This window comes from Zonotrichia leucophrys, chromosome Z (assembly GCF_028769735.1).
Source record: "Zonotrichia leucophrys gambelii isolate GWCS_2022_RI chromosome Z, RI_Zleu_2.0, whole genome shotgun sequence".
Classification (NCBI taxonomy): Eukaryota; Metazoa; Chordata; class Aves; order Passeriformes; family Passerellidae; genus Zonotrichia; species Zonotrichia leucophrys.
Window position 1 is genome coordinate 620,506 of NC_088200.1, and position 23,259 is coordinate 643,764.

General features: G+C 54.9%; 1 protein-coding gene across 3 annotated transcripts in view; it reads right to left on the minus strand.

Annotated features, from left to right (window-relative positions):
* Positions 1–11,721: 11,721 nt before the first annotated feature.
* MAPK4 (mitogen-activated protein kinase 4) overlaps positions 11,722–23,259 on the minus strand; it is a 67,718-nt gene continuing 56,180 nt past the window's right edge. For all 3 annotated transcript variants that reach the window (XM_064736016.1, XM_064736015.1, XM_064736017.1), the window contains exons 4-6: positions 22,981–23,142; positions 19,457–19,658; positions 11,722–14,764 (exon numbers count right to left, since the gene is read on the minus strand). In XM_064736016.1, the coding sequence (XP_064592086.1) occupies positions 14,077–14,764; positions 19,457–19,658; positions 22,981–23,142 (1,052 nt within the window). In that variant the 3' untranslated portion in view covers positions 11,722–14,076. The remainder of the gene's footprint in view (positions 14,765–19,456; positions 19,659–22,980; positions 23,143–23,259) is intronic.

The window sequence follows — 23,259 nt, forward strand, 5'->3', positions numbered from 1 at the left end:
TCTGCACCCTGGCACCTCAGCTGGGAATAGGCTCCTGCTGGCACTCCTTGGGTTCACCACTCTGCTCTGCCCCTCCTGGGGCAGAGGATTTCTCAGGATTTCTCCCTTCCCTTGATCTTTTCTCTGTCCTCAGAGAGAGATCCTGGCTGTTCTGCGGGGGTGGTGCTGAGCAGGGAGCTCGGTGTGCCCAGAGCTGGGGAGCCAGAGCGGCTGAAGGTGTGGGCTCAGTGCCTGCCCTTCCCTGGCCCAGCTGGGCTCCATGCAAGCTGCCACTCATTTAACTCCAGTCCCCTGAGCCAGGTGGCCTTTAAAGGTACCTTCCCACCCAAACCGTTCCATGTTCTATAAAAGCTTCACTGCTGGAAAACAAAACCAGATCACGCCTCACTCTTTCCATCACTCAGCCTCAAAGCATTTTTTTCACCCCCTCCCTGCTATTTTGCAGGTGAGATCGAGGACACGCACACAGAGCTCAGCAGACCTCAGGGAGGAGCAGGCTGCAGAGCAAGTCCCAGGGCAGCTCTGCCTGGCTCCAAAGCACAGGCTGGGAGCACCGGGGCTGGCTGACAGGGGCGGGGTGTGAGCACAGCGATGCTCCTGTGGAAATCCAGCAGCACAGCCAGACCCCGTCGCTCCTGGGGGAGCGGCCCAGAGTGGCAGACGAGAGCAGGGAGCAGCTTAGCCTTTACGGACAGCTCCTGTGTTCCAGGGATGTGGTTTGGAGGGACCTGCTGTGGGAGCAGCCCCTTGCCCGGTGCAGAGGTGACAAACAGGTCTGGCTCAGTCGGTGTGAAATGTCACTCGGTGCCTCTGCAGACACAGGGTCACAGCTGCAGAGGGGGGTATAGGTGGCTCGAAGTTTAGAGTCCGACTAGCTGAGGGCGAAAGGCCGACGCCCCTCTGCAATTCCTGGCCAGCACCCTTCGGCGTCTGATGGCCTCGGGCTGTGCTGGCTGCGGACGGGCTCACACCGCTGGTATTGGGGAGGAACGGAGCTGACCATTTCCCGGGGATTAAACATCGGTTTATTGAAGGTGTTGCGGGATCCAAACGTCGGAAACCAACCGGGAAAAAGTTTTTTCATAGGGGGTGAAACAGGATTATAAAGGAGGGGGGTGGGTACAGGCGGAACCAATCGGGAAAGGTGAGGGGATGAACTTCACAGAACTGACACTCCATGGAGACCAATAATCAAAAGGTAAAGGAGGTGTCCTGGGACCCCAGCCAGCCACCATCTCCAGAGAGGAGAAGGTTCTCGAAACCTGGGAGGAGAAAGGGGGTGATTGACTGGGCCCAGGGAGGAAACAACTTTCACTTATAAGGGAAACCAGGGGAGGAGCAATTACATATCGGCAACTATGAATAGCGGTTACTATGGCAACTTAGCTGACAGGCTAGCAGTGGCGGGAAAAACTGGGGGAACGAAACCATTTTACACATAATAGGGGAGAACAATACATAAATTGGGGGAATAACACAAGAAACTTAACAACACACTGCCACACACAGCCTGTGTGAAATGTCACTCGGTGCCTCCGGAGACACGGAGTCACAGCCAAAGGAGGACACCAGGGCTCCTGCTGTTCGGCTCCTCTGCCAATGCCTCCCCTGGTTACACATTTCAGCGCGTTGCCCAGCAGCTCACAGGCTGGCATTTCTGCCACCGTGGCCTTTGGTTCCCCGTTGGTTTATCCATCAGAGGTTGAGGGACGGCACAGCCTGTCTGAGGAGGAAGGGGTGACACAGGGACTGCCACGCAGACACCACAGCCACCTCCCTGTCCCCAGCAGGCCTGTCCTGCTGCCAGGGCTGTGGGGCAGCTCCCCCAGGCTCCAGGGCACTCAGAGGGTGCTGGGACACCACTCTGGGATGAGATGGACATGGCTCAGAAATGGCACGGGCCATGCACAGGCAGCAAGAGCCCCTGATCTGCTGCTAATTTTGGGCAGAAAAGCTGATTCCTCTGCATCCTTTTGTAGGAAGGCAGTTGTCGAAGTGAGGGAGCGACCATCATTGTTGTTTTTTCGCATCTGACTCCGGTTTATTCATCAATCAATCACTTTTTATAACCGTGTTAATTAAGTTCATGCATATTGCAAAATCTGAGCTCACAGGCCAGAGATTACACACCAACTCCTCCTTATGTTTCCAATACAAGATTTGGGTTCTCAAAATTATTTTTGCTTTCCCAAAACAGCCAAAGATAGAACATCCACCTGTTATGAGAAAGCTGCCTGAGAACTCTGATGTGCAAGGCTCTCAAGGCCTTCATGTTTGTCACTTTTTACCTGTAATTAAAAACAACCTGGGAACCTCTGCTGTCCACAGAAACAGGCTGTGAGAATTTGTCCCCCACAGCTGCCTTCTAGGCCATCCCTGAAAAAATCTCCAACAGGCAGCGAGCTGTCAGGGCTGTGGGACACAGAGCAGGCTGAGTTAGTGGCAGGGGCACCCCAATGTGTGGCTTTGTTTTGCTGCGGTGACAGACTTGTGAGCCTGTAATGAACAAACATCATACCGTCTTCTCTGGAGAGAGAGGATTTTCTTCTTCCTTCCTTTCAGAGAGGATACTTCCATGTGTTGGGTTTTCTCGGCTGTTTGAGGGGCCTGGAAAGGCCCGGGGTGGCCTTGGGGCACTCCGCGTATCAAAGGACGAGAAGAGGCTTCAGTTCTTCTTTCGGTTTTTATGTTTATTAATTGTTTATCTAAAAGATGTTCTTTCAGCCGAACAGAGATCTGCTCAGCAGTCAGCCATGAGCACACAGTCTGCTCTCTCGGGCAGCCACCTATCTTTATACCCATTGTTACGTGTACAATATTTATCATTTTTCCCCAATACCATTTATTCTTATTACTCGGTGCACTCTCAGTAATAACCAATCCAAAAATGCCACCATCACCACAGAAGATGGAGGAGAAGAAGAAGAAGAAGAAGGACAGGACAGGCCCCAATTCCTCCATCTTACTTCTCTAAACCCCCTGTACAGAAATCCTAAACCCTGTGTCTCACCCTCTAATTAACCAATCCCTTCACCATTCACCCTGGTGAAGCCCTCATCCTTGTCGTCTCCTGTGTAGGATCAAAGTCCAGCCACCAGACACTTCTGGCAACATTCCAGGAGTCCCGAGCCCCCCAAGGTGGTCTCGGTGGCTCGGCACCTCAGGACTGAGATCCTGAGATCCGACATCCTACGGGAGCGGGGAGCCCTGCAAACCCAGAGCTACACCTGCTCCTCGCAGCTCACGCCTATCCCAGCAGCTGTGATCCCATCATTTTTCCCAGCTGGGGAAAAGCTTGGTGTGAAATCATGGACTGCCGGTGCGCCTCCCTGGAAATCTGTGCGTCACAGGCACTGGAAATTTAGATCTGCTGGAGGATGGAGGTGAGAGCAGGGCTCTGGCCCTGGGGTGGCACAAGGTCCATCTGTGGGGATAACCCGGGCAGTGGATGGGGAAAGCCAGAACCCAAGTTTGATGGATTTCCCTGCAGAGGGCAGCCTGTCCTTGCCTAAGATGGCTCGTGGCCTCAAGAGCTGCGCGACTCTGAAACTAAAATCAAACAAAAATCAATCAAAAATCAAACAAAAATCAAACAGTTTTAGGCAGGAAACACAGCTATTCCCACCTTGTTTTACCCCTACGGCACAGAGGAGATAAAGCTCTCCCAAGGGAGGAATTCCCGTCTCCCTGGGGGAAGGAGGGTGAGAAGGCGAGGCTGCCCTTTGCCATGAGAAGGCACGGTGGAGCCGTGAGGTTGGAAACAAACCCTCCCAGTCTGGAGGGCTGATCCTGGGCTGGCCGGGTGGGCCAGGCGCTCAGCACAAAAGGCACGTGTGCTTATATGCACACAAAGGATGTGTGTGCGTGTGCACATGAAGCATGTGTGTTTATGTGCACATGGAACACACGTGTTTATGTGCACAGGAAACGTGTGTTTTTGTGCAAAAGAAACACGTGTTTATGTGCACAGGAAGCACGTGTGTTTATGTGCACAGGAAGCACGTGTGTTTATGTGCACACAGAATGTGTGTGTTTATGTGCACACGGAACATGTGTGTTTGTATGCACTGGAAACACGTGTGTTTACGTGCACATGAAGCATGTGTGTTTATGTGCACATGGAACACACGTGTTTATGTGCACAGGAAACGTGTGTTTTTGTGCAAAAGAAACACGTGTTTATGTGCACAGGAAGCACATGTGTTTATGTGCACATAGAATGTGTGTGTTTATGTGCACACGAAACACATATGTTTATGTGCACATGAAGCACATGTGTCTATGTGCACATGGAACATGTGTGTTTATGAGCACATGAACACATGTTTATGTGCACACGAAGCACGTGTGTTTATGTGCACAGGAAACACATGTGTTTATGTGCACACGAAGCACGTGTGTTTATGTGCACTGGAAACACATGTGTTTATGTGCACATGGAACACGTGTGTTTACACAAACACAGAACACATGTGTTTATGTGCACATGGAACATGTGTGTTTATGTGCACAGGAAACACGTATGTGTATGCGCACACAGGACACGTGTGTTGATGTGCACATGGAACATGTGTGTTTATGTGCACAGGAAGCACGTGTGTTTATGTGCACTCAGAACACGTGTGTTTGTGTGCACTGAAAATGCGTGTGTTTATGTGCACAGTAAGCACGTGTGTCTATGTGCACACGGAACATGTGTGTTTATGAGCACACGGAACGCCTGTGTTTATGTGCACATGGAACACATGTGTTTATGTGCACACAGAACATGTGTGTTTATGAGAACAGGAAACACGTGTGTTTATGAGCACACAGAACTCCTGTGTTTATGTGCACTGGAAACACGTGTGTTTTTGAGCACACGAAACACGTGTGTTTGTGTGCATGCAACACATGTGTTTATGTGCCCTGGAAACACGTGTGTTTATGTGGACATGAAACACGTGTGTTTGTATGCACTGGAAACACGTGTGTTTATGTGCACACAGAATGTGTGTATTTATGGGCACAGGGAACACATGTGTTTATGTGCACACGGAACATGTGTGTTTATGTGCACATGAAGCACATTTGTGTATGTGCACATGGAACACACGTGTTTATGTGCACACGGAACACATGCATTTATATGCCCTGGAAACACGTGTGTTTATGTGCACATGGAACATGTGTGTTTATGAGAACAGGAAACACGTGTGTTTATGAGCACACAGAACTCCTGTGTTTATGTGCACTGGAAACACGTGTGTTTATGTGCACAGTAAGCACGTGTGTTTATGAGCACATGCAACACGTGTTTATGTGCCCTGGAAACACGTGTGTTTTTGAGCACACGAAACACGTGTTTGTATGCACTGGAAACACGTGTGTTTACGTGCACACAAAGCACGTGTGTTTATGTGCACACGGAACATGTGTGATGATGTGCACACAGAACATGTGTGATGATGTGCACGCGGAACACGTGTGTTTATGTGGACATGAAACACGTGTGTTTGTATGCACTGGAAACACGTGTGTTTATGTGCACAGGAAGACCATGTGTTTATGTGCACAGTAAACACGTGTGTTTATGTGCACAGGAAACACGTGTGTTTATGCACACACAGGACACATGTGTTTATGTGCACATGGAAGATGTGTGTTTATGTGCACACGGAACACGTATGTTTATGTGCACATGGAATACGTGTGGTTATGTGCACACCAAACACATGTGTTTATGAGCACATGGAACATGTGTGTTTATGTGCACATGAAGCACATTTGTGTATGCGTACATGGAACACGTGTGTTTATGTGCACATGGAACACGTGTGTTTATGTGCGCATGGAACACGTGTGTTTACATGCACACGAAGCACATATGTGTATGTGCACACGGAACACGTATGTTTATGTGCACACAGAACACGTGTGTTTTTGTGCTGAAGCTGCCCTTGGCACAGCCTGGCCAGGTTCAGGCTGTTCCCCTGGCCCCCTCTTCCCGCCTGAAATTCCTGATGCATGAGCAGGAATGTCCCAGGGGCTGGAAATCTCTGGTGGACACAAACCCTTCATGCAGCATTGACACACGCAGGAATTAACTCTGTTTTTCAGAGTTAATTCCTGTGTACGTCAACAGGAATTTTTATGAAGCTTTGGAGAGAATGTACCCAAGGCCACCTTTGATAGCGCAGATGGCCTTGGGTATATTCTCAAAGATGGCTATCAAAGATGGCCTTGGGTATATTCTGTCCACAGCTTCATAAAAATTCGTATAAATGTCCAAAAACACCTAATTTTCACTGCAACATTAATGAAAGCAACCATTCAGAGACCCTTTTGTTACACCTTATTCTGCCACAACCCAAGACCAGGCAGGCAAGACTGTGTGTGAAAAGGTTGTGTTTTTTAAGGCAGACTATTTTTATTTTAACAAATAAAAACTTACTCTGAATTTAGCAATATGATTGCTATAAACCAGCTTCCCCCAGTGCCTAGATGGCAGTTTAAAATACCGGGGTGAGCACAGCTTCAGAAAGCAGAGATGCTCTTTGAGAGGACTCCATTCACCCGAATATTGTACAGAACCAAACTCTGCCTTTCAAAATGTCAGAGGCAGCAGTTCACAAGCAAACGCCATATGGTGCATTTGTTCCCTTCAATTCCTCTTAGAACCAGCTGAAAAAGAAAGAACATTTCAGAGCTGAAATGCCTGCATGCCACACTGTACAGGGTTCTCACTGCAAGCCCTCAAAAACTGTAGATGACGGCATGAAATTGCTCCAAGGGACAGAATTGATCATTTGCAGTCCGGTCTCCAAAAAGCCCGCTTGTAAAATGCACCGTGCTGTGGGTTTGCTCTGGGATCTGGGAGGGATTTGTGCAGGACAGAGCTCCCAGGATGTCCCCAAAGCCCCTTTCAAAGGCAGCTGAAGTGGGTATTTTGTCACTGCCATGGTTAGCGCAGCTCTGTGACGGTGTAACAGCTGCTGAGTCCCAGCACGATTAAAAATAAACTGCAGCAAAAATAGTCTCGGATCTGTGGCTGAGGAAGAACAATCACTGGGGCAGCACAGAACCGATGGAGGCATCTCTCTGACACTTCAGGGGGTTTTAAATCACATTCCTGATGGGTTCCCGGGCTCTGGCCATAGTGGAAGGGCAGATCCTGGTGAGAGGCCACCAGGAGCAGCTCCTGCAGTTTCAGGGAGGGATTTTCTGCTCCCCCTGTTGCTCTTTAATTTAAACCCAGAACAGCTGGGGCCCACATCTCTGAGTCCTGGGTGTCATCACCCATCCAGGGCCACCACAGTGTCACCAGCAACAGCTTTGGGTGTCTTTCAATGAATGCCCTCTTACTGAAACACCTGGTGGGTGATCTTGCACCCATCAAAAAATGATTCTTCAAATGGCAGAAAATGAGACACAGATGGTGACCAATCCTAAATTCCCTCCCTGTGCCCCTGAGTGCTCACACAGCCTGAACCTGACAAAGCAAAGCTGGGTGAGAAGCATCCCAACACCAAGAATGTAAATATTCCTGTGGTTCAGGTCTTCATGGTCACTCTTAAGCATGGTGACTCACTTTTCCAACCTGCATGAATCCTATGATTTGCAGAATTCTGCGGATTTTTACTCCAGTACTGGAGTAAACATTTCAGAATAAACATAATAATAATAATTTATAAAATAACTCCACACTGCCACACAAGGAAGGCTCAGGCCTTACATTTTATTTCTGCAAATGAGAGACAGATCTGGCTTGTAATCAGCTAAGCACACTCAGGTAACAAATTAAAGCCATCCCTCTTATCCCCTTTTCCCAGCATGTGATGCTGAGGTTTTAGAACAACATTAAATAAGAGCTCACAAAGCGAGATGGAAAATCCAGAGTGGCAGCAACACGCTCTGTTTGCTCGTTACCGAGTCCGTTTTGCACCTTAATCGTGGGCCCACAAGACAATACTCGAAAGCAGAACTGTTTCTTTCATGGCCACAATAAATAGTCCTGCAGGCCTCTGGAGAAGAAGAGACAGCCCATGGGAAACGGCTTCTGCTTCCAGGGGACGTGGCCACCGCTGCCCGGCCGGGAGAGGGCGGTTTGTGCGGGCTGAGTTCTCGCGTTCAGAGACCCCACGGCAGCACGGGCTGCTCCATTTCCAGAGGAGTTTCCAGGGTCACCGAGCTGCTCTCCTCCTGCAGTCCTGGCTCTGCTGGCCCCGGGTGCTGACCCTGCTGGCTGCAGCTCCGTGCCTCTCCCACCGGGATGGGCTCCAGGACACAGCCAGCCCCGGGAGCTGACCCAGCTCCAGCTCCGTGCCTCTCCATCCCGAGCCCGGACACAGCCAGCCCCGGGTGCTGACCCAACTGCAGCTCCGTGCCTCTCCATCCCGAGCCCGGACACAGCCAGCCCCAGATGCTGACCCAACTGCAGCTCCGTGCCTCTCCATCCAGAGCCCCGGACACAGCCAGCCCCGGGTGCTGACCCAACTGCAGCTCCGTGCCTCTCCATCCCGAGCCCGGACACAGCCAGCCCCAGGTGCTGACCCTGCTGCAGCTCCGTGCCTCTCCATCCCGAGCCCCGGGTGCTGACCCTGCTGGCTGCAGCTCCGTGCCTCTCCATCCCGAGCCCGCACACAGCCACCCCCGGGTGCTGACCCCACCTGGCTGCAGCTCCGTGCCTCTCCATCCCGAGCCCGGACACAGCCAGCCCCGGGTGCTGACCCTGCTGGCTGCAGCTCCGTGCCTCTCCATCCAGAGCCCGGACACAGCCAGCCCTAGGTGCTGACCCAGCTGCAGCTCCGTGCCTCTCCATCCCGAGCCCTGACACAGCCAGCCCCGGGTGCTGACCCAGCTGCAGCTCCGTGCCTCTCCATCCCGAGCCCGGACACAGCCAGCCCCAGGAGCTGACTCCAGCTGGCTGCAGCTCCGTGCCTCTCCATCCCGAGCCCGGACACAGCCAGCCCCAGGAGCTGACTCCAGCTGGCTGCAGTTCCGTGCCTCTCCATCCAGAGCCCGGACACAGCCAGCCCCGGGTGCTGACCCAACTGCAGCTCCGTGCCTCTCCATCCCGAGCCCGGACACAGCCAGCCCCAGCTGCTGACCGTCCTGCTGCAGCTCCGTGCCCCTCCATCCAGAGCCCCGGACACAGCCAGCCCCGGGCGCTGACCCAACTGCAGCTCCGTGCCTCTCCATCCCGAGCCCGGACACAGCCAGCCCCGGGTGCTGACCCAACTGCAGCTCCGTGCCTCTCCATCCCGAGCCCGGACACAGCCAGCCCCAGCTGCTGACCGTCCTGCTGCAGCTCCGTGCCTCTCCATCCCGAGCCCGGACACAGCCAGCCCCGGGTGCTGACCCTGCTGCCGCCCCGTGCCTCTCCCTCCCGAGCCCCGGACACAGCCAGCCCCGGGTGCTGACCGCCCTGCTGCAGCCCCGTGCCTCTCCATCCCGAGCCCGGACACAGCCAGCCCCAGGTGCTGACCCAACTGCAGCTCCGTGCCTCTCCATCCCGAGCCCGGACACAGCCAGCCCCGGGTGCTGACCCAACTGAAGCTCCGTGCCTCTCCATCCCGAGCCCGAACACAGCCAGCACCGGGTGCTGACCCAACTGAAGCTCCGTGCCTCTCCATCCACAGCCCGGACACAGCCAGCCCCGGGTGCTGACCCAGCTGCAGCTCCGTGCCTCTCCATCCCGAGCCCGGACACAGCCAGCCCCGGGTGCTGACCCTGCTGGCTGCAGCTCCGTGCCTCTCCATCCCGAGCCCGGACACAGCCAGCCCCAGGTGCTGACCCTGCTGCAGCTCCGTGCCTCTCCATCCCGAGCCCGGACACAGCCAGCCCCGGGTGCTGACCCTGCTGGCTGCAGCTCCGTGCCTCTCCATCCAGAGCCCGGACACAGCCAGCCCTAGGTGCTGACCCAGCTGCAGCTCCGTGCCTCTCCATCCCGAGCCCTGACACAGCCAGCCCCGGGTGCTGACCCAGCTGCAGCTCCGTGCCTCTCCATCCCGAGCCCGGACACAGCCAGCCCCAGGAGCTGACTCCAGCTGGCTGCAGTTCCGTGCCTCTCCATCCAGAGCCCGGACACAGCCAGCCCCGGGTGCTGACCCAACTGCAGCTCCGTGCCTCTCCATCCCGAGCCCGGACACAGCCAGCCCCAGCTGCTGACCGTCCTGCTGCAGCTCCGTGCCTCTCCATCCCGAGCCCGGACACAGCCGGCCCCGGGTGCTGACCCCAGCTGGCTGCAGCTCCGTGCCTCTCCATCCCGAGCCCGGACACAGCCAGACACGGGTGCTGACCCAACTGCAGCTCCGTGCCTCTCCATCCAGAGCCCGGACACAGCCAGCCCCAGCTGCTGACCGTCCTGCTGCAGCTCCGTGCCTCTCCATCCCGAGCCCCGGACACAGCCGGCCCCGGGTGCTGACCCCAGCTGGCTGCAGCTCCGTGCCTCTCCATCCCGAGCCCGGACACAGCCAGACACGGGTGCTGACCCAACTGCAGCTCCGTGCCTCTCCATCCAGAGCCCGGACACAGCCAGCCCCAGCTGCAGCTCCGTGCCTCTCCATCCCGAGCCCGGACACAGCCAGCCCCAGGTGCTGACCCAACTGCAGCTCCGTGCCTCTCCATCCCGAGCCCGGACACAGCCAGCCCCGGGTGCTGACCCAACTGAAGCTCCGTGCCTCTCCATCCCGAGCCCGAACACAGCCAGCACCGGGTGCTGACCCAACTGAAGCTCCGTGCCTCTCCATCCACAGCCCGGACACAGCCAGCCCCGGGTGCTGACCCAGCTGCAGCTCCGTGCCTCTCCATCCCGAGCCCGGACACAGCCAGCCCCGGGTGCTGACCCTGCTGGCTGCAGCTCCGTGCCTCTCCATCCCGAGCCCCGGACACAGCCAGCCCCAGCTGCTGACCCAGCTGCAGCTCCGTGCCTCTCCATCCCGAGCCCGGACACAGCCAGCCCCAGGTGCTGACCCTGCTGGCTGCAGCTCCGTGCCTCTCCATGCCGAGCTCCGGACACAGCCAGCCCCGGGTGCTGACCCTGCTGGCTGCAGCTCCGTGCCTCTCCATCCCGAGCCCCGGACACAGCCAGCCCCAGGTGCTGACCCCACCTGGCTGCAGCTCCGTGCCTCTCCATCCACAGCCCGGACACAGCCAGCCCCGGGTGCTGACCCAGCTGCAGCTCCGTGCCTCTCCATCCCGAGCCCGGACACAGCCACCCCCAGGTGCTGACCCTGCTGCAGCTCCGTGCCTCTCCATCCCGAGCCCCGGGTGCTGATCCTGCTGCAGCTCCGTGCCTCTCCATCCCGAGCCCGGACACAGCCAGCCCCGGGTGCTGACCCTGCTGGCTGCAGCTCCGTGCCTCTCCATCCCGAGCCCGGACACAGCCAGCCCCGGGTGCTGACCCCAGCTGGCTGCAGCTCCGTGCCTCTCCATCCCGAGCCCGGACACAGCCGGCCCCGGATGCTGACCCCAGCTGGCTGCAGCTCCGTGCCTCTCCATCCCGAGCCCGGACACAGCCAGCCCCGGGTGCTGACCCACACCTGGCTGCAGCTCCGTGCCTCTCCATCCCGAGCCCGGACACAGCCAGCCCCGGGTGTTGACCCCAGCTGGCTGCAGCTCCGTGCCTCTCCATCCCGAGCCCGGACACAGCCAGCCCCGGGTGCTGACCCTGCTGGCTGCAGCTCCGTGCCTCTCCATCCCGAGATGGGCTCCAGGACACAGCCAGCCCCGGGAGCTGACCCAGCTGCAGCTCCGTGCCTCTCCATCCCGAGCCCGGACACAGCCAGCCCCGGGTGCTGACCCAACTGCAGCTCCGTGCCTCTCCATCCCGAGCCCGGACACAGCCAGCCCCGGGTGCTGACCCTGCTGGCTGCAGCTCCGTGCCTCTCCCACCGGGATGGGCTCTGGCCAGAGCCCTGGGACACAGCCAAGCCCTTCCACCTGCTCCAAGCCCAGCACACCTCTGAGCTCGGCAGGCCAGCTCCAAACTCTGCTGGCTGCTGCCAGTGCGGTGCCACAGGGCCCAGCGGGACCGAGGGCAGTGGGATATGGGCAGTGGGACTGTGGGGAATGGGACCGTGGGGAGTGGGATATGAGCAGTGGGACTGTGGGCAGTGGGACATGGGGAATGGGACTGTGGGCAGTGGATTGTTGGGAATGGGACTGTGGGCAGTGGGACATGGGGAATGGGACTGTGGGCAGTGGATTGTTGGGAATGGGACTGTGGGCAGTGGGACATGGGGAATGGGACTGTGGCCAGCAGAACCATGGTCAACCAGCCATGGGCAGCCAGCCATGGTCAGCCAGCTGTGGGCAGCAGGACCATGGTCAGCCAGCCATGGGCAGCCAGCCATGGTCAGCCAGCTGTGGGCAGCAGGACCATGGTCAGCCAGCCATGGGCTCCTGGGCATGTTGGATCTGCTCCAGCTTGGGGGCAGCTGCTCCTGGCGTTGGAATGTCCCCCCCACCAGCAGTGAAAGTGCTGAGCTTTAGTTGAGGTATATCAATCATCTGCAACACACCAGAAACCAAACCTCTGTCTCTGTCCTCCTTCCCCTTTCTAAACCACTCTGGGGGATGTCCAAATCCTCAAAGCAAAGACCAGAGACAAATGGCTTTGCCTTTCTGAGCCCTTCTCCATCAGCTTCGCCTTCCAAATGCCTTCCCCACCCCTGCACCCGGGCTGGCAGCCCATCCCATCCTGGCAGCTGGCTGCCTTCACACCAGTGCTGCTGACTGGCTGCAGCAGCGGTGTTTCCATCACCCCAGTGTGAGATCTTCACAGTAGGAACACAATTTTGGGCTTGTCAAGGCCTGCTGCAGCTAAACCTGCTCCTGGTCCCAGCAAGGACAGACCCCAGGGCTAGTACACTAAACACTGCTGTTAGTTATCTGAGCCTCACACCAGCTTCTTCACATCTCAGAGCATTTAGCGGGTTGCTTGTTAAAAGGGTGGAAATAATGAATAGGGGAGTAGTTAAATATGGGCCTAGCAGTACTAAATACAGCAGTTTCTGTTGTACAGATGTGAGCAGGGCTGCTGTGCCGGGCAGCACAGCAGCAGGATGCTGAGGAAAGCGGAGGCTGTCTTGTGTGGCACTATTTACACATCTCCATTTAAAAAGCTGCCGAGTTGGGTTAAATATAAGTATAGAACATTTCTTCCATATACAAACTCTTGTTAGCTGATTAATCATTAAGGTGCTCAGAAGTGTGGATGAAAACAGAAGGTACAGTAGATCAGCGGTGTCTTCATCTATGTACACACAGCTGGCACCAGCCTCTCCCACAGAAGCTGGCAGCCAAGTGGCCAGTCACAAATCCCAAGCCACAGGAACTGTTGTTTCCTTCACGAGATCTGTGTCAGGAGCTGTGGCAGCTCTCCGAGGCAGGACCCACCAGGCTGCATCCCGAGGGCTCGGAAAGCTCAGATCCCCGTGTGTCCCCTGCTGCACCCCGTGCAGCCACAGGGGAGATTTTGGTGTGAGAAACCACAAACCAGCAAAATGCACTTAGCAAAAATTTTGTCTTCTCCTCAGAAAAAAAAAATAAAACAAATCCCCAATGGCCCATCATTTGTAGGTCAAATTTCTTGTCCATTAACACTCTCAGAGAGTTTTTTGTTTTTCGTCTGATGGCCAAACTCTACCTGTAGTTCCATTCAGTGCTGACTGATGGCTGGCATCACTTTATTCCATACCTGTGCTCACACAGGCGCCCTCAGAGAGACTCAAAGTTCGGCATTTTGGGAACATGTCCAACCAGGAGGATATGTGACCACACTGAAAATGTTAATTTTTGTCCTTGTCCTTTCAAGTTACCATAGAAAAAGAGAGGAAAAGAAGTCTATTTGACTACTGTTTGCAAACCATGTACCGTCGTTTTCCCCCTCGTACATCTAAGTTTCAAACAGGTCCCAGAGATCGCAAGGCAAGATTGTTAAGGCAGTGTAAGGAACTCAGTATTTCACTCGCACCTCTCGATCCCCTTAGAAGCACTTCTAAGGCATCCAGGGGCGCGTGTGGTTTGTGCTTGCCTTTCCTGGCAAAGGCGTTTGGTACAGCGCGGGCAGGGGACGCGGCGGGGCTGGGGCCCTCACCACCGCTCCTTCTGGAACACCTCTGCCTGCACCATGTCCCCGGGGTGCTCCGAGATGCACGCCCCATTGATCTCGTTGAGCTTGTTGTCGGGCAGGTCCTCGGGCTTTGTGCAAAGCTTCAGCGCCCTGGAGATGAAGACGTCCAGGTCGAAGTCGGCGTCGGTGTCGCCGCTGACGGCGGTGGGCTCCTTGTGCAGGCGGTGAGGAGAGGAGGGCAGGCTCCGCTCCTGCATCTCGGGCAGGGAGCCGGGGCACTCCAGCCCCACCTGCGTGCTCTTCACCCACTGCGCAATCTCCAGGAACAGGTTGGAGGGCTCCTCTTCCAGCGACAGCTCCGCCGCGGGCGCTATGGTGGCCCTTTTCCAGTGGGATAAATCCAGGATGAGCTTGGGCTCCGAGTAGTGGTGGGGCTTGCTGTCCCTCCACAGCAGCTTGTCCAGGTAGGAGGGCGATCCCACCTTGTAATCACACGACTTCCCGCAGTCGGCATCAAACACCCGGTCCATGGAGGAGTGGGAGAGCTCCAGGAAGCGCTCCGAGCTGCTCTGCGAGTATTTCCTTGGGTCCACCTGCGCCTCCTCCGCCGCGGGCTCCGAGCCCGCCCGCGGGTCCCGCTGCACCTCGTCCATGTCGTGGTGCTTGTCGTGCCTCCAGTCCAGGTCGGAGGAGAGGCTGATGTGGTACCTGCCAAAGACACGCTGCGCTCACACACGGGCAGCAGCACGGCCCCTTGGCCTTCTGCTAGCTGGGCTAACCTCTTACTGGCAGCACAGAGAGCCTTCTTCTGCCCTAAAATGCCAGGGGGCCAATCATTTTTATTTATCAACAGCCTGAGATGCAGGAATGAGAGCCCAACAACCAAACCGAGCGGCTCCTTCGTTTAGGTGTCGATCACCTCCCCTCCGTTCGGGACTAAAACTTGATCAACAGCAATAATTACCAATCTGCCCCTCTACTCAGGACTAAAACATGATTAACAGCAATAACTACCAATCTGTCCCTCAGCCAACAGACAGGGACCTCAGCTGTGCCCTTCCTGTTTGGTGACAGAACAGTAAAAGACATGAACTCAAAACTGACACAACCAGAGGTCATGGTCTCAAGCTGCACCAAGGGAAATGTCGGTTGGATATAACGAGAAAGCTTTTCACAGAGAGGATTATAAAGTTCTGGAATGAACTGCCCAGGGAGGTGGTGGAGTCACCATCCCTGGGTGTGTTTAACAAAGCCTGGATGTGGCACTGGGTGCCAGGGTTTGGTTGAGGTGTTGGGGCTGGGTTGGACTCGATGGTCTTGAAGGTCTCTTCCAACCTGGTCATTCTGTGAATTCTGTGAACAACCCCACTGAGGCTGTGTTGGGAATTTAGCTGCTAGAAAATGGAAAAGTACAAAACCATGGCTAATTCCAAGTCCTGCACCTGCACAGATAACAGTGTCCTTGGGCCTAGCTGTGGTATAATAACAAACAGTGAAAGAGACATGAGAAAAGAGAGATGTAACCCCTAAGGAATGAGGATGAGTTAATGCTAGAGTTTAACCAATAGATTGCTTAGCTTACAGAATATTCATAAGCTTATTATTTGCTGTATAAGTGTTTGATACTTTCTTCAATAAACTGGACCAGAAGGACCTGAGGGACCGGGACCGGACCGGACCCGAAGGGCCTGTGATGAACCAACTGGTGTCCTGGTCCCCTTCCTTTGACAAGGCTGGGCATCACCAGTTTGTTCTGATGTCAAGGGCCCAGAGCATCCCTGGAGGGTCACCTTGCTCAGTGACAGCTTCTCCGGCCAGCTGGAGTCCCTGACAGCACCCAGAGCTCTCCCAGTGCCCCCTGATTCACTGGCTCCTGGCTGAGCTGCCTGTGGAATGCGTTATCCGGGTACTGGGGCCCTGGCACAGCAATCAGCCGCCCCTCAGTTGTGCCACAGCACATGGCCAAAGTCACCTGCTGTCCCCACAACAGCTGGCTCGTGCTGCAGAGCCCACCGGCTGGCATGGATGTCCCCACCCTCAGCCCCTTGTGTCACAGCAAGGAGAAGGTGACAGGGAGCCTCCAGCCCTGAGCTGCTGCTCTGGGGCTGTGGGTGTAAGAGCTGAAATGAGGGGTGTGGGGCTCCAGGGGCTCTCCAAAATGCAGTTTATTGTATCCAAGGTGTTCCAGCAGCCCAGGGTGGTGGGTGACAGAGCTGTGCCCACAGCTGTCAGCTCCAGCTGCAGGCAGGCCTGGAGACCCTTTGGGTTTGGTTACAATGCATTATATATTTTTCTTTTGGTTACAATGCATTCTATACTTTCCTTTGCTGAGCATCTTAATACAGTAGAACCAATCTATACCTTAACTATTATCTACAGCCTATCATAACTACTACAATTACCATATTCATGTTACTGTTCTCCAATCACTAAAAGTCAGTACATTACAGTTTAAGCTAGAAGTTGTTTTTCAGTTTTCTTGCAGTGGAAAATTCTGAGACCTTTTTTCTACTTGCAGCTTTGCTGCCTTGTTTGCCTGTGCTCTCTTTCTGCTGGGTAAAAACATCTTCTTGTTTGGGGTGGGTTTATCCTTTGCTGTAAGCCATAAAAACCCCTTCTAACTAACACACCCTTTGCCTCCTTGGTTATCCAGCGAGACTGGCTCTGCAATTCTTTTCTTCTACATCAAAACTTGCTTCTATCTCTATTCCTTCACCAGATTCTACATTTAAAAATCTTTCTGCCGAGCACACATATCTGTGAGACTCTCTTGTAAAACTTTCATCCTTCCCAAAATGTGGGGAAGCACTGAGGGTGGGTTTCCTGCTTCCAGCCCTCCTCCCAGCCTGAGTGAGCCCCCAGACCCCACTTTGATGACCTTGCCCTGGCTGTCTCCCACATCTGCTCGCTCAGGCACAGACAGTGCAGGCAAGGGGAGGGAGGAGTGCCTTTAGATAATTTTTCAGTGCTGGTGGAACCCAGTGGATCCGTAGGGTGAGGAGATTTAACTGCTCTGCAGAGGGGAGCAATGCTAGAGCATCCTCAGCCAGTTCATCCCCCACAGCCTGAAGGAGCTGTACAGAAAACTGAACCTAGTTAATTGTTATCTGCTTATTTTGTCCTGCCTGCCGCATTGCTGGGTCTGGGGTAATCACCTAGAATGTGAGAGACCTCAGCTCAAGGCTTGGAGCCGTTCTAAACTTCCAGTGCAGCTTCCAGCAAGCCATTTAAACGTCAGCTCAACTCAGGGTTTTTTACAAGGCCCCCAGATCTGTGGCCTCTGAGGTGATGCACCTTGAAAAGTGGTGAATATAATGATCCAAATCAGGCCCAGTGCCCAAAAGGTACAAGAATTACATTATTTTGTGCCTGTACTGCAGGGGCAGAGGGCACAGGGAGGGGCTTCAGAGCCACTTAGACCCACTTGAAGACAACCTAGGCTGAAAACCAAGAGCAGAAAGGCACTCAGTGATGTACTGGTATGTGCAGGCTCAGCTTCTGGTCCCTGTGGAATCCAGGAGGAGCCTCTGGGCAGCTTCAGCGAGGCACCAGCATGGGTTGGAATTACAGCATGGCACAAAGAGGGAAAAGCAGGCATCCTTCAGGGGTCAGAACAGGCATGGTGGAACCCAGCCATGCCAGAGGTGTTGGGGAAGGTGAAACAGGAAAGCCTTATAGATATGATTGCTTGGCAAAAGATTTTGAGAATATGGAAACTATGAGTGAGATTGAAATGAAAGCAAGCTTTGAGATACCTCAGTTACTGAACAACTGGAAAACAATGGTGTGGCGGCTGAAGGTGATCCTCTTTTGATGGAACAACACCCTCTGCTTGCAGACAGGCCCAAAGGTCAGAGCAGACCCTACAGCTTGGCAGAAGGGCCCAAAGAGGAGTGTTTAGGGTTTAAAATGTAGCACAGTGTGGTAATGTAATGATTCTGATAGGCTGTATATAAATGCCATAGGATTTGTATCTTGTACTAGATTGGTTGGTGAGAAATAGAATGTTCCACACTGAAGATGATTTATTGTATTGTAACGGGAACTTCACTGTCTTACTCTCTTATCCTCTTACCCTCTCTCTCTCTCATCCTCTTTATCCCTCTCTTTACTTCTCTCAGGCCTGCTCTGAGCTGTGGCTGGCAGCTCCCAGCAGGGCCCTGCACCCAGGCCCAAGTTCCAAAAGGCCCCTGCTCCCAGGCCCTTGGCAATAAACTGCAAGTTCCACGACCAGAAGAAGATCTATTGTATTGTAACAGGAACCTCGCTGTCTTACTCTCTTGTCCTCTTATCCTCTCATCCTCTCTCTTTCTCTCACCCTCTTTACCACTCTATTTACTTCTCTTTACTGCTCTGAGCTGTGTTTGGCAGCTCCCAGCAGGGCCCTGCACCCAGGCCCTTTGCAATAAACCCCAAATCCCAGCAGGGCCCTGCACCCAGGCCCTGTGCAATAAACCCCAAATCCCAGCAGGGCCCTGCACCCAGGCCCTGTGCAATAAACCCCAAATCCCAGCAGGGCCCTGCACCCAGGCCCTGTGCAATAAACCCCAAATCCCAGCAGGGCCCTGCACCCAGGCCCTGTGCAATAAACCCCAAATCCCAGCAGGGCCCTGCACCCAGGCCCTGTGCAATAAACCCCAAATCCCAGCAGGGCCCTGCACCCAGGCCCTGTGCAATGAACCCCAAAATCCCAGCAGGGCCCTGCACCCAGGCCTTCTGCAATAAACCCCAAATCCCAGCAGGGCCCTGCACCCAGGCCCTTTCAATGAACCCCAAATCCCAGCAGGGCCCTGCACCCAGGCCCTTTGCAATGAACCCCAAAATCCCAGCAGGGCCCTGCACCCAGGCCCTGTGCAATAAACCCCAAATCCCAGCAGGGCCCTGCACCCAGGCCCTTTCAATGAACCCCAAATCCCAGCAGGGCCCTGCACCCAGGCCCTGTGCAATAAACCACAAGTTCCAAAAGGCCCCTGCACCCAGGCCCTTTGCAATAAACCCCAAATCCCAGCAGGGCCCTGCACCCAGGCCCTGTGCAATAAACCCCAAATCCCAGCAGGGCCGTGCACCCCGGCCCTGTGCAATAAACCCCAAATCCCAGCAGGGCCCTGCACCCCGGCCCTTTGCAATAAACCCCAAATCCCAGCAGGGCCCCGCACCCAGGCCCTTTGCAATAAACCCCAAATCCCAGCAGGGCCCCGCACCCAGGCCCTTTGCAATAAACCACAAGTTCCAAAAGGCCCCTGCACCCAGGCCCTGTGCAATGAACCCCAAATCCCAGCAGGGCCCTGCACCCAGGCCCTGTGCAATGAACCCCAAATCCCAGCAGGGCCCTGCACCCAGGCCCTTTGCAATAAACCCCAACTTCCAAAAGGCCTTGGTAGCCCAACCCAGCCATGGTACCTGTCCCAGTTGGACATCTGGCTCTGGTTGGCCTCCATAAGCAGGATGTCATCGATCTCGTCCTCGATGCGGAACGGGTGCTGCGACACCGGCTCGTCCTCGGGGCAGGAGTAGGGGCTCATGTAGGGGTGCTGCAGGCCCATCTCGGCCGTCAGCCGGTCCATGGGGTTAAATGTCAGAATTTTCTCCAGAAAATCAATGGCTGTAAGGCAGAGACACACAAGCTCACCATTCCTCAAAAGCAGAAATAGCTCCCTTGTCAGGACAAGCCTCACGGAGCCCACCCAGCAAATTCCCCTGGAGCAAGGAATGAGTTAAAGGCCACCCCAGGTCAACCCAAACCAGGCACTTCTGTCCTTGCTGGGGTCCCCTGCCCCTCATGGAGCTGTGAGCTTGCAGGGGAGCAGCCCTGCAGCCCCCAGGTGTCACCTCCTGCAGCATGGCTAGGGGATGACTGCGAGAGCACCCTCAGAGCTGTGCAGGACAGCACAGGGGTCACACACACAGAGCTACAGCGCCAGATCCCAGCACAGAGCTGGGATCACATCCCAGCCCAGCACAGAGCTGAGATCCCAGCACAGAACTGGCATCCCAAACCAGCACAGAGCTGAGATCCCAGCACAGAGCTGAGATCCCAGCACAGAACTGGCCTCCCAAACCAGCACAGAGCTGAGATTCCACGCCAAAAAGGCCTTTGGAAGGTGCTGGGATCTGACTCCATGCCCTCAGATCCATTTGACAAGCACACTGTGTTTCAGACAGCTGATTTCACCTCTTTGGCCCCACTGGAGTGGATTAGATTTACTGCAACTTTTAAAAGCCTTTGGTGTGACCAATGCCATGAAATTATTTTACCCATAAATGTTTGAAGAATTCTGAGTGGCTAAAATAATTTTAGGAAGACTGTGCTGCATGAACTCTTTCTGTGATGAATTTTAAGTGCAATTAAACGTGCACGTAGAGGGCTGGCTATGATTGATTTGGTGATTCCACTTACTGAGGTTATGTGAAAAGGTAAAATCCTGCCACTGAAGTTGTTGCTTATCCAGTTGATCCTTTCATGGAAAGACCCTTTGAGTTCAGGCAACAAAAATAGGAATAATGCCTTTCTTCAGATACAGCTTCCTACTGAAACTTCCAGGAACATCCCACTGAAGGTGCAATTGTGTAAATGGGACGGTTTCTGTAGGGGCAGAACCCCTCAGCAGGAAGGACAGCCACACGTGCTGCCCCAGAGCTCCAACATTAACCAATTTCTGACTGTCTCCCGTGAGATTACCTCATGGCTCGGACTAATTAAGCAGGAAGAAGTCAATTGCTCCGTAAGGTCACAAAAACCCATTATGGCTTATATATTGTGATGCACCACGGGTCAGAGAGGCAGGGAAATGACAGTGAGTAATGTGAGGGGCAGGGCTGACCTTTCCTCCTGCAGCCACGGCTGGGAATAAATCTGCTGCTTGCTGGAGGCTGACACAGCCCTGGGCCCATGGATATTGTGTCACCAAGGCCAGGCACGGCGCCTCTCACATGGAGAGTTACTCCAGGATGTGAGCTGGGCCTGCTCCTGAGCTCTTCCCAAAAGCAGGCCTGGTTTAACGCTGGTTTAACCCTCAGAAGGAGCGCAGGGGAGCACTGGTCAGTTCCTGTAACACCCCAGGAGTGGGGTGTTTGTGAGGAAAAGCTGTCCTGCAGTGCTGCACGGCTGTGCTCAGGCCAGCAGCAGCCTGAGAGCCTCTGGGCTGAGCCAGGGATGGCACCTCTCACATGGAGAGTTACTCCAGGATTGTGAGCTGGGCCTGCTCCTAAGCTCTCCCCAAAAGCAGGCCTGGTTTAGCCCTCAGAAGGAGTGCAGGGGAGCACTGGTCAGCTCCTGTAACACCCCAGGAGTGGGGTGTTTGTGAGGAAAAGCTGTCCTGCAGTGCTGCACGGCTGTGCTCAGGCCAGCAGCAGCCTGAGAACCTCAGGGCTGAGCCAGGCCTGGCACCTCTCACATGGAGAGTTACTCCAGAATGTGAGCTGGGCCTGCTCCTGAGCTCTTCCCAAACACAGGCCTGGTTTAGCCCTCAGAAGGAGTGCAGGGGAGCACTGGTCAGTTCCTGTCTGTGACACCCATCTCAGGAGTGGGGTGTTTGTGAAGGAAACCCTGTCCTGCAGTTGCACAGCTGTGTTCAGGCCAGAGGCACGGGGCTGGGAAAGAGCCTCTGGGCTGAGCCAGGCCTGGCACCTCTCACATGGAGAGTTACTCCAGGATTGTGAGCTGGGCCTGCTCCTGAGCTCTCCCCAAAAGCAGGCCTGGTTTAGCCCTCAGAAGGAGTGCAGGGGAGCACTGGTCAGTTCCTGTCTGTGACACCCATCTCAGGAGTGGGGTGTTTGTGAAGGAAACCCTGTCCTGCAGTTGCACAGCTGTGTTCAGGCCAGAGGCACAGAGACGGAACAGATGGGGCTGGGAAAGAGCCTCTGGGCTGAGCCTCTCACATGAAGAGTCACTCCAGGATGTGAGCTGGGCCTGCTCCTGAGCTCTCCCCAAGAGCAGGCCTGGTTTAGCCCTCAGAAGGAGCTCAGGGGAGCACTGATTCATATTCCTGTCTGTAACACCTATCTCAGGAGTGGGGTGTTTGTGAGGAAGAGCCTGTCCCTCGCTGTGCTGCACAGCTGCAGACTGGGAAAGAGCCTCTGGGCCAAGCCCTCGCTCACAGCTCAGGGAGACACATGGGATGCACTCCAAAGGGCCCTGGAAGTGTGTTTCACCCTTAGGAGACACCTGTGAGCGAGCCACAGCATCACAGCCCGGGGACAGGCCACCTGTGAGGGGACAGCACTGGGGACATCTGAGCTACAGCCGGGACCCCCAGGGATGTGCATCCCCTTCCCCAGAGCTCAGGCCCTGGGCCTTGCAGGACAGCAACCCTGGCACCCCAGAAGCAGCTCCGGGGACACAGCTGGTGTAGTGTGTGGTTTTATTTGGCATGTTTACTGTTTAATTTCTGGTTTCCTAATCCCTCTGTATTTTTCTCCCCCTGTCTTTGGTGTGGCACAGACTTGCTTTTTGGTTATTCAGTTTAGTTAAGTGTGGTTTCTCTGTTTGTTACCTAGTTACTCCCTGCCAAGTTTCAAACCCCCTCCCATATCCAGGTGTTAACCTCTACTGTCCCAAGCCATTCCCCTCCCTTGAAATCCTCCATTGGCTTGCACGTTGTATTCCCTGCCTTGTGTTCCACCCCCAGCCCTCCTGATTACCTAGAGACTGTAAGAATTCCCCCAGTTTATAAGCTGTTGTTTTCCCTCAGTTCAGGGCCTGGGGAGTTTTACCATCAAATAAAATTACCCCAGTTCCACCCCAGGCCTGTGCTGCAACCTTTGTTTCTGCGCCGGTTTCTGTGAACCTCCACTGGTAGCTGGGATTCTGCAGAGCTCAGAAGGGGGGTCTGTTGTGTTCCTGTATCACCTAGCCAGGACTAACACACACGACAAGAGTTTTGGGGCACACAGCAGCCGGGGAAGCTGCGGGGCCACCACGGTACCTTCACTGTCCACCTCGGGCAGCAGCTTGCGCAGCGGCTTCCGCACCTCCCACGTGCTGTTGATGAACATGGGCATCACCTTCAGCAGCTCCTCCTTGTCCTCCTGGTGGATCACAGGGATGGTCTCCAGGATCAGCTGCATCTGCTCCAGCTCGTGGCCCCCTGAGCAGGGAGAAGAAGGAGGGAGCAGTGAGACCAGACACAGGAGTTAAACTGGGGCAGGCGTGGGGTATTGCCAGCCCCAGGGGTCCCCAGGCTCCACCTTTAAAGGAATGCAGG